The sequence below is a fragment of the Suricata suricatta genome, chromosome 12, assembly GCF_006229205.1.
Source record: "Suricata suricatta isolate VVHF042 chromosome 12, meerkat_22Aug2017_6uvM2_HiC, whole genome shotgun sequence".
NCBI classification, from domain to species: Eukaryota; Metazoa; Chordata; class Mammalia; order Carnivora; family Herpestidae; genus Suricata; species Suricata suricatta.
The window spans coordinates 85658547-85671667 of record NC_043711.1 but is presented as its reverse complement, the minus strand read 5'-3'; the positions used below and the strand labels follow the sequence as shown (position 1 = coordinate 85671667).

Sequence of the window (13121 nt, the reverse complement as noted above, 5' to 3'; positions counted from 1 at the left end):
GGAAACAAGCTCATCAGGCAGGCATACTCCCAGCCCCACTGCCTCTGGAGGTGTTGTGGGGACAGACATGCAACAAATACGCACATGGGTGATCGCATACGGAAATTCACAGGTGTTGGCTAACTGCGTGCCTGGGTATTTAAGAGTTGTGTGTGAGACACTGTACAAGGAGGTAGTTGGTGCCTCTCTGCGAGGTTCCTAACCAGACCCCCGGAGCCCCAGCTGGAGCAGGACGCACAGGGGCTGGGGGTGCGGAGTGATTGCGCAATCACGCTGAGCACATTTATTTTATTTAACTAATTAGCAGCTTCGCATTCCCCTCACGTGGGGCCTGGCAGCTATGCATTCTAATCCTCTAAGTCAATTAGATTATTCTTCCCTTTGCCTGAGACACTCCTTAAACCCCATACAAAATCATAGCAGGGAGAGTTGCAGGTATAATAATATATACACAGGTTTCCACCTGGCCAGGCTTACCGGGTGGGTGTTTGGGCAAGAAACGGGGCATTGCCTACGGAGAGGGTGAGGGGCACAGGTGCGGGGGGGCTACAGCTGTCCTAACCTGGAGGCGACTTGCATTTCCAGACCCCAACTGTGCAGGCTGCATAAATGTTGCTTTAAAGGCCCTGTTCTCTCATCCGCCCACCTCTTGTTAGAGTGGCCACGAGACCGTCCTCCCCGGCCTCCCTGCCTCTGCTCCGCCATCTTCAATGTCCAGCATGCCTCCCCCTGCCTGCTGGTGCCCACTCTTCATGCTTCTGCTCTGGGGCAAGGCTCCGTGGCACATCTGTGTCTCATTGGCCTTGAGGTCCAGAGCTCCCCCACAAACCCTTGAAAAGTGGTGGAAGAATCAATAGAAAAAAGTAAATTTGGAGGTCACGACCCCCCCCAACATACACACTCCTACCCCTGGGGGCACCTACACTTCTAATGTTTCTAGTGGATTTACTATCTCCTATCAGGCTGATCTGATCCAGCCAAGCCCCATGGTCACACATGTCCCCAGGTCTGTCCCCTCCTTTCTCAATCATGCCTGCCTCTTCCAGGCCTGGCTGGTGAAGTCCCTTCTCCACAAAAACTGTCACGCCTGAGGCCCCGGGGTCCCCAGATGAGGCCCCAGCAGAGTCTGAGGACAAGGAGCGAGCCCTGAAGACAGGCAGCTCAGCCGGGCCGTGAGCACCAGCAAATCTTTGACCCCTCTATGCCTCAGTTATTTTACCTGTAAAATGGGCAAATGCTTGGCCATTCCCTATGGAGTTATAGCACTGATAAAACGAGTCCATGTATAAAAGGGCCCGGCCAGTCTTGAAATCTTTCGGCTGTAGTTCCCCACCCCTCCTCCACACCGCCCCACCTCACCCCTTAGGAGCCAGGCTGACCCAAGTGACCATGACATGCCACCACAGTCAGTCATGATGGGCTGAAAAAAGCCAGCTTAGTCTCTTTAGACCCTGTTGGTTTCCCAAATAAAAAATGCTGCTGAGACAGACACAAAGCATCTAGGATGCACACAGCCTTGGTCCTGACAGGAGAGCATGCGTCTTCTCTCCCCCTGTCATTTTTTGTGGCTGTCATTCAATGAACTTGAAAGATCTGCGTCTTTTAAAAAACAGATCGAGGCCATTTTTCCCCCTTTCTTTTTTTCTTCTCCTCCATCTTTGTGCTCAAACTCCCAGCTGAACTGGACCCTTTCTTTTCTTTTCTTTTCTTTTTTTAAAATTACATCTGTGTCCTCCATTAGAGCCCTTGCAAGAAGTCATTACCAAAACTCACACTTATTTTGGTGGCGTCCTTCCCTGTGTCTTCCTGCGGAGATGCTTTTAGCTGTCGGGAGGGAGCGGGAAGGGCAGAGAGAGCAGAGACAAGGCGTTAGCAAGGCGGGAGCAAGGGACAATAGCTAAGACTGTAGCTATATGGCAAGTGACACTCTGGGGTCTGGAGCGGGGAGTTCTTCAGCTCTGTGTTGCCTTGGGGTGGGGGTGAGTCAGAGCCAAAGGAAGATAAAGAGGGTGCCCCTAAAACTGTGCTGTGCATTTATCTGTGTGGGGATGTGGGGATCTGAGGGTATGGGTCAGCCTGCCTGGTATGTCTGTTGGCACGTCTGTCTCTACACTTGTATCTCTGCCTGAATGTGTTTGCATTTTCAGGTGTATCACGCCCCTGATCGTGTGTTTGTGGCAAATCCTGTCAGAGTCCTGCCCACTTACCAGTCCCTGTAGGCTGACCCAGATGCTTCCAATCATAAATACCTGCAACTCTGTGCCCAGGAGCTTCCCCTGACCACCCCCTCCTACCCCTCCCCACCCCCCAGGAGTCCTCTGAACCCTGTGAGAAGGGATGGAAGGGGCGAAGTGTTGACACAGAGTTCAATATGTATTTGTGAATATGTTAGAGACTACTTCACGAACGCACAAGACTGTGCACGCATGCCCGTGTGTGCACCTGCAGGTGCGGAAACATTTACGTGGCTCCTGTTCCATGGGTGGGCAGAAATGCGCATGTTTATATATTAGCTGCATTTACCCATGTGTAAGAATGGAAGCCGACCTTGAGACAAAGTGCAATTAGTCCACCTGGGAGGGGATCCCACGGAACACCGGTAGGGGCGTGGGTGGGTGAGACCACCTAGGGGTAGTGCGCCCTCTGGGGGCCCCTGTGGGCAGCTGGAACGCACTCTGGTGGGGCCCCGCGGGGAGAGAAGGCAGGGCTCTGCAGTGTCCCCAGCGGAGGGAGTTGCGGGGGTGTGGCCTCTAGGTCTATCAGCCACCCCAGGACTGACTTGCTGGCCAGCAGGCTCTGCTGCCCAGAGAAAACTCTCAGCAGAGTGGGAGGGGCTCGCAGTGGGGCTGGTGGCAGGTGTGTGCAGGGGCACCAACAGCGTCTGCTTCTTGCCTGCCTTGTTCTATACCTCTGGCCTCAGTTTCCCCGCCTGCACACTGAGAGCAGGGACTCTGAGCTCTTCGGAGGGGCCTTCGTGCTGTGGCCCTCCCACGCACTCAGCCCAGGTCGGCCTCCTGCTCTACGCCCCGAGGGGCCAGGGTTCTCCAGCCTAGCTCGGGGGCCGGTCCGGGGCAGTACCTGGTTCGAGGCCCACGCCTGCTTGTCGGTCCAGTCCCTGTGGCTCCGCACGTACCACCACTGGATCTCCAGCGAGTAGGAGGGGGAGCCGCTGCCGCGGAAGGAGCAGGCCATCTCCACGTCCTCGCCCGTCCGGGCCGTCATGTCGTGGGGTGTCTCTGTGAACAGGGCTGTGTGGAGAAAGTGGGGGAGGAGCGGCGGGGCTCAGGAGCAGCAGGAGCAGCAGGGCCAGGGCCGGCGGGGCGCGGGGCCCCCTGGAGGAGCTCATCCAGGACGGCCGGAGTGTGGTTCAGCCGCTGGGGGTGTGGCTCAGCCTCTGGGAGGACACCGCCTGCCCCAGCCCAGCTGGGTCTCTGTCCCAGAGTCCCTGGGGGCACGGTGAGGGACCAGAGGAGGGCTGGGTTAGAAGCTATGGGCAAGAAGGCCTAGGGGGGAGCTGCCATTTTCGTTAGTTTTTCCAGATTGTTCTAGTCAGCCCCACCAATCTCCCTCCCGGGTTATTCCCAACCCCAGAGCAGCCAGCACCACAGTCCTGTAAAACCAAGCCACCCGCTGCCTCTCCCCCCCTCCTCTCTGTCCTGTGAGTGTGCCTCACTTTTGCCCTGACTGTACCCAACGTCTGGAATGCTCTATCCTTGGTCTCTCTTTGCCCAACTGGCTCCTTCAAGTCACTCAAAGCTCAAACTTGGCCCCTCAGAGAAGCCTTCCTTGATCACCGGGGTCAGATCCCCCTCACTCTGACCTCCCGCCCACCCGGTCACTGTCACATATATGTCCATGGCAGGCACTGCCTGCCCAGCTCCTGGAGAGCAGGGCCCTCGGTCTCTGCCGCTCCCAGCACCTAGCAGGTGCTCTGTGTGTGTGCCGAGTGGGTGGAACATTCTCCATCCTCTGACAGCCCCCAGGGCAAGGCAGGAGCCACACCTGCCTCCCATCCCTCACAAGGCCCAGCTCCCGGTGAGATTCCCAGGGCAGGCCGTCCCCCTGACCCAGCAGGAGCCCTGCACCCCCTCCACACCCCCTCCTCCAGCCACCAGGTAAACGAGAAAACAAGTCCTCAGTTACTGTGACCCGTGCCCCTCCCCTCTGTCTCTCTCTCCAAACAAATACTGTCCTGAGGTGTAATTAGAATATTTCTTCTTCTCAAGAGAGAGTATCTCACCCTGGAAAGACTCCTGGCTGCACGCAGGTCACCCAGGGAATGCGTGTCCAGCGGTCTTCCCGCTGGGGTCCCCGCCTGGCTGCTGCTGCCTGCCGGGTCCCCCTCCCCGGGGGCTGATGTGCCACCACCCAGAGCCAGTGGTCCCTCCTGTATCTCCCCTTCCTTGAGCAGCTGGGGACTGGGACGCGGGAGTCCTGCCCTGGGGCCACTTGCCTCCTGCTGCTCCCCCAAGATTCCGAGGGCTTTGGGAACATCAGGATTGACAAACACCTCTGCCTGGAAGTCCGCACCTTCTCTGCTCTACACACAGGGTATCTGTGGGGAGTCTGCCTCCGGGAACTGGCTTCTAGGCTCAGATATAGTTTGCAAGGTCCCGGCTCCCCAAGGTTAAAGGTTTATGAGGCTCTTCCTGGAGGTTTCCCACATTCTGTGAGGTTGGGGCAGGACTGGTGGCTGTTCCAAAAACAAAGTCTGTTTAATAAGAATGGGTGTTTGGGGGGATGCCTGGGACAGTTTGTGGGTTTGAGCCCCACATCCGGCTCTGAGCTATCAGCTCAGAGCCTGGCGCCAGCTTCAGATTCTGTCTCCTTCTCTGTCCTCTGCCCCTCCCCTCCTTGTGCTCTCTCAAAAATAAATGAACAGTAAAAAAATTTTTTAACTTAAAAAAATATCTTTTTTTAAAACAAAGAAGTGTTTAAATTACTGTACACGTGCCCAGTGAGGTGTGAGGTGCCTTCAAGTGCATTGGGACCATCTTATTCTCATGGGACAGGAGACAAAACTGGGCTCCTAGAGGGAAGGTGCTAGGCCATGCCTGCCTTTGCCTTTCCAGGTGCCCAGGCCCCAAACTGTAGAGGTGTCCTTGACTCCCCACCTCACCCTCTCTTACAGCCCACAGTCAGCCTGCAGGGAGCCCTGTGGGTGCTGCCTCCAGACCATCCCCAGAAGCCAGCCCCACGCTGGGCCAGCCGCCACCACCTCCCGCCTGTTACAGTGCTGTGGCCTCCGGTGGCTTCTGCACTGCCCTCCCGGTGGCCACCCCGTCCTCCCCAACAATATATTTACAACTTGTCAGCCGCAGTTATTTCGGTAAAACACAAACCAATCCAGGTTCCCTCTTTCCTCAAAATTCCCGGGGTGCCTTCTTACTGAGGGTGAAAGCCACAGCCTCTACTGTGAAGGCCCAGGCCTCCCCTGCATGGGACAGTCGCCTCTGGTGCCAGTTTCTGCTCTTCCCCTGCTCTTTCCGTTCCTGGCACAATGGCCTCCTTGCTGTTCTCTGAACATTCCAGTTGAGATCCTACCTCAGGACCTTTGCATTTGGTACTCCCTCTGCCTCTGGGCTCCCACAGAGCTCCGGACCTCCTCTGCTTCAGCACTCTGCTTAGCTGTCACCTCCCCCACGAGGCATGCCCTGGCCACCTCGTTGAAATGGCATCTCCCACCCCAACTCGCTGCTTCAGATCACTCCTCCCTTCTAGTGCATGACTGGTGCCACCTGACGGACTTCCCACAGTGAGGAAAACATGCTGTCGCTGAATTAATCCAGAAACCACCAGCCTCGTATATCCACTAAGCACTTGAAATGTGGCCAGTGTGAGTGAGGAACTGAATTTTAAATTTTATTTCATTTTAACCCATTTCAATTGAAATGTAAATAGCCACTTGTAGGTAATGGCCACTGTTTTGGACAGCGTAGCTAATCCACTGATTTTATGTTTACTGTCTGCTTTCCCTGGAGGCAAGGATTGTGCCTGTCTTCTCCGCGGATAGATCCCAGTTCCTAGAACAGTGCCTGGCACATAGTAGGTGCTTGATGAGTACATTTTTTAAATGTTTTATTTTTTTTTGATACAGAGAGAGACAGAGCATGAGATGGGGAGGGGCAGAGAGAGAAGGAGACACAGAACCGGAAGCAGGCTCCAGGCTCTGAGCTAGCTGTCAGCACAGAGCCTGACACGGGGCTCGAACCCACGAACATGAGATCTGACCTGAGCCGAAGTCGGAGGCTTACCGACTGAGCCACCCAGGCGCCCCTTGATAAGTACTTTTAAAGATGTTTATTTATTTTGGGGGAGGGAGGGGCAGAGAGAGGGGGAGACACAGAATCCAAAGCAGGCTACAGGCTCTGAGCTGTCAGCACTGAGCCTGACACAGGGCTCAAACTCACGAACCACGAACCTGAGCTGAAGTCGGACACTTACCCAACTGAGCCACTCAGGTGCCCCTCAATAAGTACTTTTTTAGTGAATGAACGACTGGGTAGCAGTGGAACAGGGTCCAGAGCCAAGCAGTCCCCACCCTGAGAATCCTGGGCCAGGCTCAGCCCTCCTCACCTCTCCTGATGCCACCCTGTCAGCTCAAGCAGGACTGAAGGGGGCCATCGAGGCCCTGAGCCACGAGGAGAGCGTGAGAGGTGACCAGTGAGCCCTTGGCCACTTGTCCTAGGACAGCTGGATTTTGCCTCGATCTAGACCCATATCCTTTGCAAGCTGGGAAGGAGAGGTGAACCCAAAGCAGCCAGCAGTAGGACCTGGCTGGCTAGAGACAGTGAGAGGACATAGGTGTGACCTCTTTCAGGTGCTATTGCTGAGCCACAGGAACCAGGAAGTTTTCGCCCTTTCCCCTCCTGCACGCGTAGGGGAAGGGGGTCCACAGCTGCTCAGATCACACACTAGGAAGGGCAGAGCCAGCCCTCGGCCCCCAGCCTGTGTGACTGCCTCCACGCTTCTCCGCTAGACACGCGTGAGTGGAGGAAGCAAGTCTGGCCGACAGAGGAGAGATGGTTTGCTGGGGTCTCATGGGTGGCAGAAATGGCAGAGATGGTCTCTCCTTGGGCGGGGACTCCATCGGGGGACCTGGAGACGGGCCAGACCTCCATCCATGCTCGCTCAGCCTCCCCTGCCCCCAGGCCCTCCCAGACTGACGGAAAACCCCATCCCAACCCACCAGCTCTTTTTACTGATAGAGTAAGCAAGGCTCAGAGAGAGTGGTGTCTGGCCTGGGGTCACACAACAGCCAGGAAACAGGAAGCTCAGGACCCAGGCCCTGAGTCCCTTGACCAGGCCCCCTCACCCCAACATGGTCACCAGGCCCCTCCCAGTCCCAGGAATGGTCCTCTAGAGAGCGCTGTCCAGCAGCAGCGTGCACACCAGGCTTGTGAGACGGGTACAGAATTTGTAATTTTCTAGTAGCCACACTGAAAAAGTTAAAAAAATTTTTTAACAGATGAAATTAATTTTAATCATGTATTTTATTTAACCCGATATCAAAAGAATTATTTCAACATGTCATAGAAATTATTAATGAGATATTTTACATTCATCCTTGTGCTACGTCTTGGCAATCCAGCCTGTACTTTACCTGATGACAGTACATCTCAATTGAGACAAGCCACATTCCCGGTGCCCTGCTGTCACATGTGCGGCCTGTCCTGGTAGGTGAATCACCACTCCCCCCACCCATGTCCCCACTGCTCAAAGGAGGCAGCCAAGGCCCAGTGCAGGGCAGTGACCCTTCCCAGGCCACACAGCAGAGCCTGGATTGGAACCCAAGCCTGTCTGACTTCCAAGGCCATGTTCTTCCCAGAGTATTTAAATTCTGTTTGGTTGCAGAGGTCTTTCTTTGAAAAGTAACAGTCTAGAGGTCCTGGGTGGCTCAGTCCATTAGCCAGCTGACTCTTGATTTCAGCTCAGGTCATGATCTCATGATTCCTGAGATCAAGCCCTATGTCAGGCTTTGCACTGATAGTGCAGAGCCTGCTTGGGATTCTCTTTCTCTCTCTCTCTCTGCCGCTCCCCTGCTTGTTCTCTCTCTCCCTCTCTCCCTCACTCCCTCTCTCATAAATAAATAATTAAACTTAAAAAAAAAAAAGAGCCCTGCGGGACAAGATGGGGAGAGCAAAGGCTTGGGCGAGCACAGAGGAGGCATCTCACCCAGCCTGAGGCAATCAGGGGAGCCTTCTCAAAGGAGGTGTTGTGCTCCCTACCCACAGGAGGGGCAGGTGGTCCTGAGCCAGGAGCGGGGAAGGGCTTCGTGCGGGAGGATGGGTAGAAATCTGGCTCCGAGAACTCATAGGACCAGGTGAGTCATCTGTGGCTGCAGCCACTCTCCCTCAGTGACTCTGGTCCCAGGTTCTCCCTGACCCCCTCAGCCCCTTCTAGGACCTGCCTTCAGGTGCAGTGGGGGGAGGCCCCTCAGGATCCCATGGGCTCCAACCTCGGTGGTGAAGGGGCCAATGTGTCTGCAAGACAAGTGGGGAAACCAAGGTTCTGGGCATTAGAGGGCAGACTCTGAGTCTCCAGGGTCCCGGGCAGCAACACGAAGGTCTGTCCCCAGCCTGCCCCTGAAGGAGAAGCAGCGTACGCAGGTGAGCGCCTGGAGCGCAGAACTGGAACCAGGGACGGAGGACAGAGCCTGTTTCTGCTGACAGACTGGCTGTGTGACCTGGGGAATACCTCACCCCTTCTCCAAGCCTCGGTTTGCCCCTCCGTCCCATGGGGGTCAGGCCTGTGATCTGAGAGCCCCACCAGCTCAGACAAGCTGAGGAAGAAGATGACGTGTGTTCTGAGGGCGCTGCCTCGGGCATTGGGAAGGGAAGGGGGCGCATGGCAGCCAGGCCGGAAGATGCGTGGACCCTGACAAGCAGAGCCCAGGGGAAAGGGAGGGTGTGAGCCGAGGAGGGAAGCCAGAAATCCAGACAGCTTTGATGCTGTTGTTTAAAAGCATCCGTGCCATTTTTTAAGCATCTCCTCGTGCCTACCACTATGCAGGCATTGTCTCTAATACCTTCTAATCTGCTCACCCCCATTTGACAGATGAGAAAAATGAGGCTCAAAAAGGTGACAGGACTTGCCCACGGTTCACACAGAGCTGGTATTGAACCTGGGTCTGACCAGCAGTTGCGACCAAGACCCGGGGGCCCAGCAGCCCCTATCAGGGTTCGGTTTGAGCTAATCAGGAAAAGTTCAGCTCCCACTTGCACACTGCCACAGCTTCCTTTACTTCAGCATCCCACTTGCACACTGCCAGAGATGGGGAGCTCAGTTCCTCACCTCCCCTGCAAGTGGACAGCTCCAATTGGCATAAGGTTCTTGCTTCCTAACCTGACTTCATGAGACAGGATAGCGCATCGACACCAGAAACTGGGAGGAGAACCACCTGACTTTGCTGATGACAGGGCAGTGATAACGTCTAAGACACTGAGCACTTGCGTTGGGTCAGGCACTGTGCCACCCTCTTCACGGACATTTGCCCCCGCTCCCGCCATGCTGCTGTGGGGAAAGTGCGATGTTTATTATCCCCATCATTCAGATGGGGAAGCTGAGGCCCAGAGAGGTCGAGGACTTGCCCAAGACTGCAGAGAAAGCGTGAGCATTTGAACCCAGTTCTAGAGCACTTGAGAGCAGGGCCCGAAACTTCTAGACCTTGCTCCTGCAGCCCCTCTTCCTAGTCCCCTCCCCCACCTCCTTCCCTCCAGCCACCCAGAACCTCCCCCCCACCCCCCAAACTCCAGTTAGCTGCCTGCTGAGTCTGGGACAGAAAATCCATCTCTCCTCCTTGACTTCCTCCTGTCCTGAGCCCTCCCTGCCTGCCCAGGTAATTCCTCATGGCCAGTCCCCGGGGGAGGCCGGAATAATTATAGATTTTTGAGAAGGCTGCAACTGTGTTCTCCTGCCCCAGGGCCGGAGCAGGGCTGGGCTCGCTGGGAAGACAATTAAAATGGGCATCCACAAATTAGGATTCTGCAGGAGCAGGAGAAAGGGGCTTGATTGAATGCAACTTCTTCTTCCTTTCTGCTTTTAATTGTGGGAGCAATGCAGTCATTAACCCCACTCCCGGTTATCAGGGCATTCTCCGCAGGAAACAGCTCTGAGGCCCTGGCCTGACTCAGTGGGTCTGGTTTCTGGTAAAGGCAGAGGATGACTTGGAAGATCTTGTCTACCCTTCAAGAGCAGGGCCTGACCTCCTTCCTAACTCTCCAGGCCCTGGTTCAATATGCCTAGGGCTTGGCCTTCAGGCCTGGGTTCAAATCCTGTTTCTTCTACACCCCAGCTACGTGACCTGGACAAGTCTCTTTACCTCTCTGAACCTCAGTTCTATATATGAAAAAAGGAGAGGAAGAGAGATTGCCTCATGCTTGTCACATAGTAGGTGCTCAACAAATATCACTCCCTTCTCTCACATTCTAGCTCAAAATTCTGTCCCTTCTGGAAAGATTTAACAGATGTTCCTTATAGCTTTGTCAGATTATGCGGTGGGTACAACATCTGTATTTCACTCATACCTGGGATTGCGTACAACCTCCTATCCAAGTCCCGGACCTGCTCCTCCCTCAGTTTGCTCCTGACAGCCCCTACCAGTGACACACAGGCAGCCTCAGGGGACTTGCCCGCCAATGGCAGCCTCAGCCCACTCCCCACCCCCCTCCATCTCTGAGGCCAGATCCCCCATTCCAGACCTTCTGGCCCCAAATCTCCTCTCTCCATCTGCACAGCCCTTCTTGCCCTTTCAATCTTCGAATCCCTGGCCTGAGGCTACCTCCTCCAGGAAGCCTGCAGGGACTGGACCCCAGGACACCCATCAGTCTCTGCAGGAGTGAGGGCAATCTTCTCTTGAGGACCAGTAAAAGGGTCAACAACTTGTCAGTGGAACCAAGGCAGAAATGGAGCTCGAGGGAGGCAAGGAGGGCAGAGTAGAGAGAAGCAACGTGGCCCCTTGGGCCCCTCGGTCCCCACTCGGCCCATCCTCAGATGTGTCCTACTGGGTCATGGCCGGCTCAACGTCCTCCAGTGATGAACGGATACACAATATGTGGTCTCTCCATGCAACGGAATATTATTCAGCCTTAAAAAGAAGGAAATTCTGACACAGGCTCCAACACGAGTGAACCTCGAGGACACGATGCCAAGTGAAATAAGCCAGGAGCCAAAGAACGAATACTGCGTAATTCCACTTATACGAGGCTCCAGAGCGGGTCAAACTGCAGACAGAAAGCAGAGGGGAGGCTGCCTGGGGCTGAGGGAGAGAGAACGGGGCAGGGGGGAGGGGTGGCGTTTAATGGGAGCTGGGGAAGATGAGAAAGTTCTGGAGATGGATGGCAGGGATCGCTGCACAAAACTGAATATATGTGTCGCCGCTGACCTGTACACTTAAAAATGGTTAAAGTGGTAAATTTGATGTTGTGTAAATTTTATCACAATTTTTGTTGAAGCCTCCCGTGGCTTTCCCGGCCTGCAGCAGTGTTTTCCACACAAAAGAATTTCCCTGGACTTGTGCCCGGAATACTCCCCACACCCACCCCCATCCCATCCCTCACCCGTTCAAACCTTTGCTCCTGTGTCACCCCCTACGTCTTCCCCGTCCTGGCTGGCCCCTGGGCACTACGTCACGCTTCTCCCTTACCACTTACACTAACATGCTCTTGCGCGTCTCATTCACTGCCTCGCTCCCTACCTGACTGTAAGCCCTTCAAAGGCTGGAGCCTGGAGCCTGTATTGTTTACAGTGGGATCCTGGCAGCTGGAGTGACGCCAGGCATGCGGTAGGTGCTCAGTGAACACTGGCTGCTGTCATGCGGGACATACAGGGTGGCTCTGGCAGAAGGCGGAGAAAGGACCCCATCCTCCCAGCTCAGGGCCACCTGGGAGTTCCAGGAAACCCTCACCCTCAGGGACGTTCAGAGTCAGGGTCAGGTTCTCAGGCTGGGCACTGGCTCTGCTGAACCCTGACTGCGGGGCCCCTCCTGCCTCTCCCAGCCACTTCTGTGTGTCCCCCCCACCCCGGGGCACAGTTCCTGGAATCCCAGCTCACAGGTGGCTCTGTGCCTGGAGATGCCCTCCCTGCCTGGGCTGGGGTGCAAGTCCTCCTTGGGGCCCCTGATGGTCCCTGAGTCGTGTCATTGCCCCCAGTGGAGCATGTTATGTGACAGATACTAAGGTGTCTGCATCTCCCCCGGCCTGGGAGGTCCCCCAGCACAGGGCTCCCGCTGCCCAGCTTGGAGCGCACGCAGAGGCGCTGGTACGCATGTGCTGAATGGGTGAGTGAGTGGATGCATGAATGAAGGTAGGAAGGTCACACAAAATCCCAGAGGACTTACGTTTGAAACTGTAAGGAGAAAAACGAACCAAAACCAAACAAAGGAGACAGACATCTTTTGTTTACTGGGCATTTACTATGTGCCAGAATGGATTTCTGGGGGGACTGTGCCCACAAGGGCAGGGGTAGGGACAGACAAATGGACACTGTGGACACAGCAGTCTGGGAGGTACTGATTGGGCCCCAGCAGGCCGGGGCCCTCCCCACCTCCCCCCTTCTGGCCCTCATGACCACTGGCCACCCAAGCCCAGCCTGGCCCGCGTGGGCCCTGCCAAACCGACAGGCAAGCTCCCTGAGAGGGCCCGTGAAGTTGCCATATGAAGTGCGACCAAGAATGAAACGGTACAATAAATAAAGGCCAGCGGTGTCAGAAAGGGCTGTGGCTGCTTCGCGATGGCTCTCTGTACCCTTGAGACCCGCGGAGCAGCAGCACCAAGCCTGGGATCAGACACGGGGTCATCAGACACGGGACCCGTCAGACATGGGATCATCAGAAACGGGATCATCATACACGGGACCATCTTTCCGACTGGAGGCCCACAATACACCGGAAGGCAGAAGTGTGTGATTCCACATAATCCCTCAGAGCGACTCTGCATGTCAGGGATCGCTGACTCCTACAGGTGGGAAAACTGAGGCTCACAGCATGTCAGGGACTTTGAGGAACTGGGATTCAGGCTAGGGCCTTGGGACCCGAGTCCCAACTCTTCCCCTGTTCTCTGCTTGCGCTGGGAACACAGTGATGGAGGCAGGAAGTAAGGGGTGTCCACAAGACGGCCCCTGGA

General features: G+C 55.5%; 1 protein-coding gene across 1 annotated transcript in view; it reads right to left on the bottom strand.

Moving 5' to 3' along the window:
- VSTM2L (V-set and transmembrane domain containing 2 like) overlaps window positions 1-13121 on the bottom strand; it is a 36207-nt gene that overhangs the window by 8562 nt on the left and 14524 nt on the right. Inside the window, exons 2-3 of the mRNA XM_029919001.1 lie at window positions 3079-3248; window positions 1774-1824 (exon numbers count right to left, since the gene is read on the bottom strand). Of these exons, the coding sequence (XP_029774861.1) occupies window positions 1774-1824; window positions 3079-3248 (221 nt within the window). The remainder of the gene's footprint in view (window positions 1-1773; window positions 1825-3078; window positions 3249-13121) is intronic.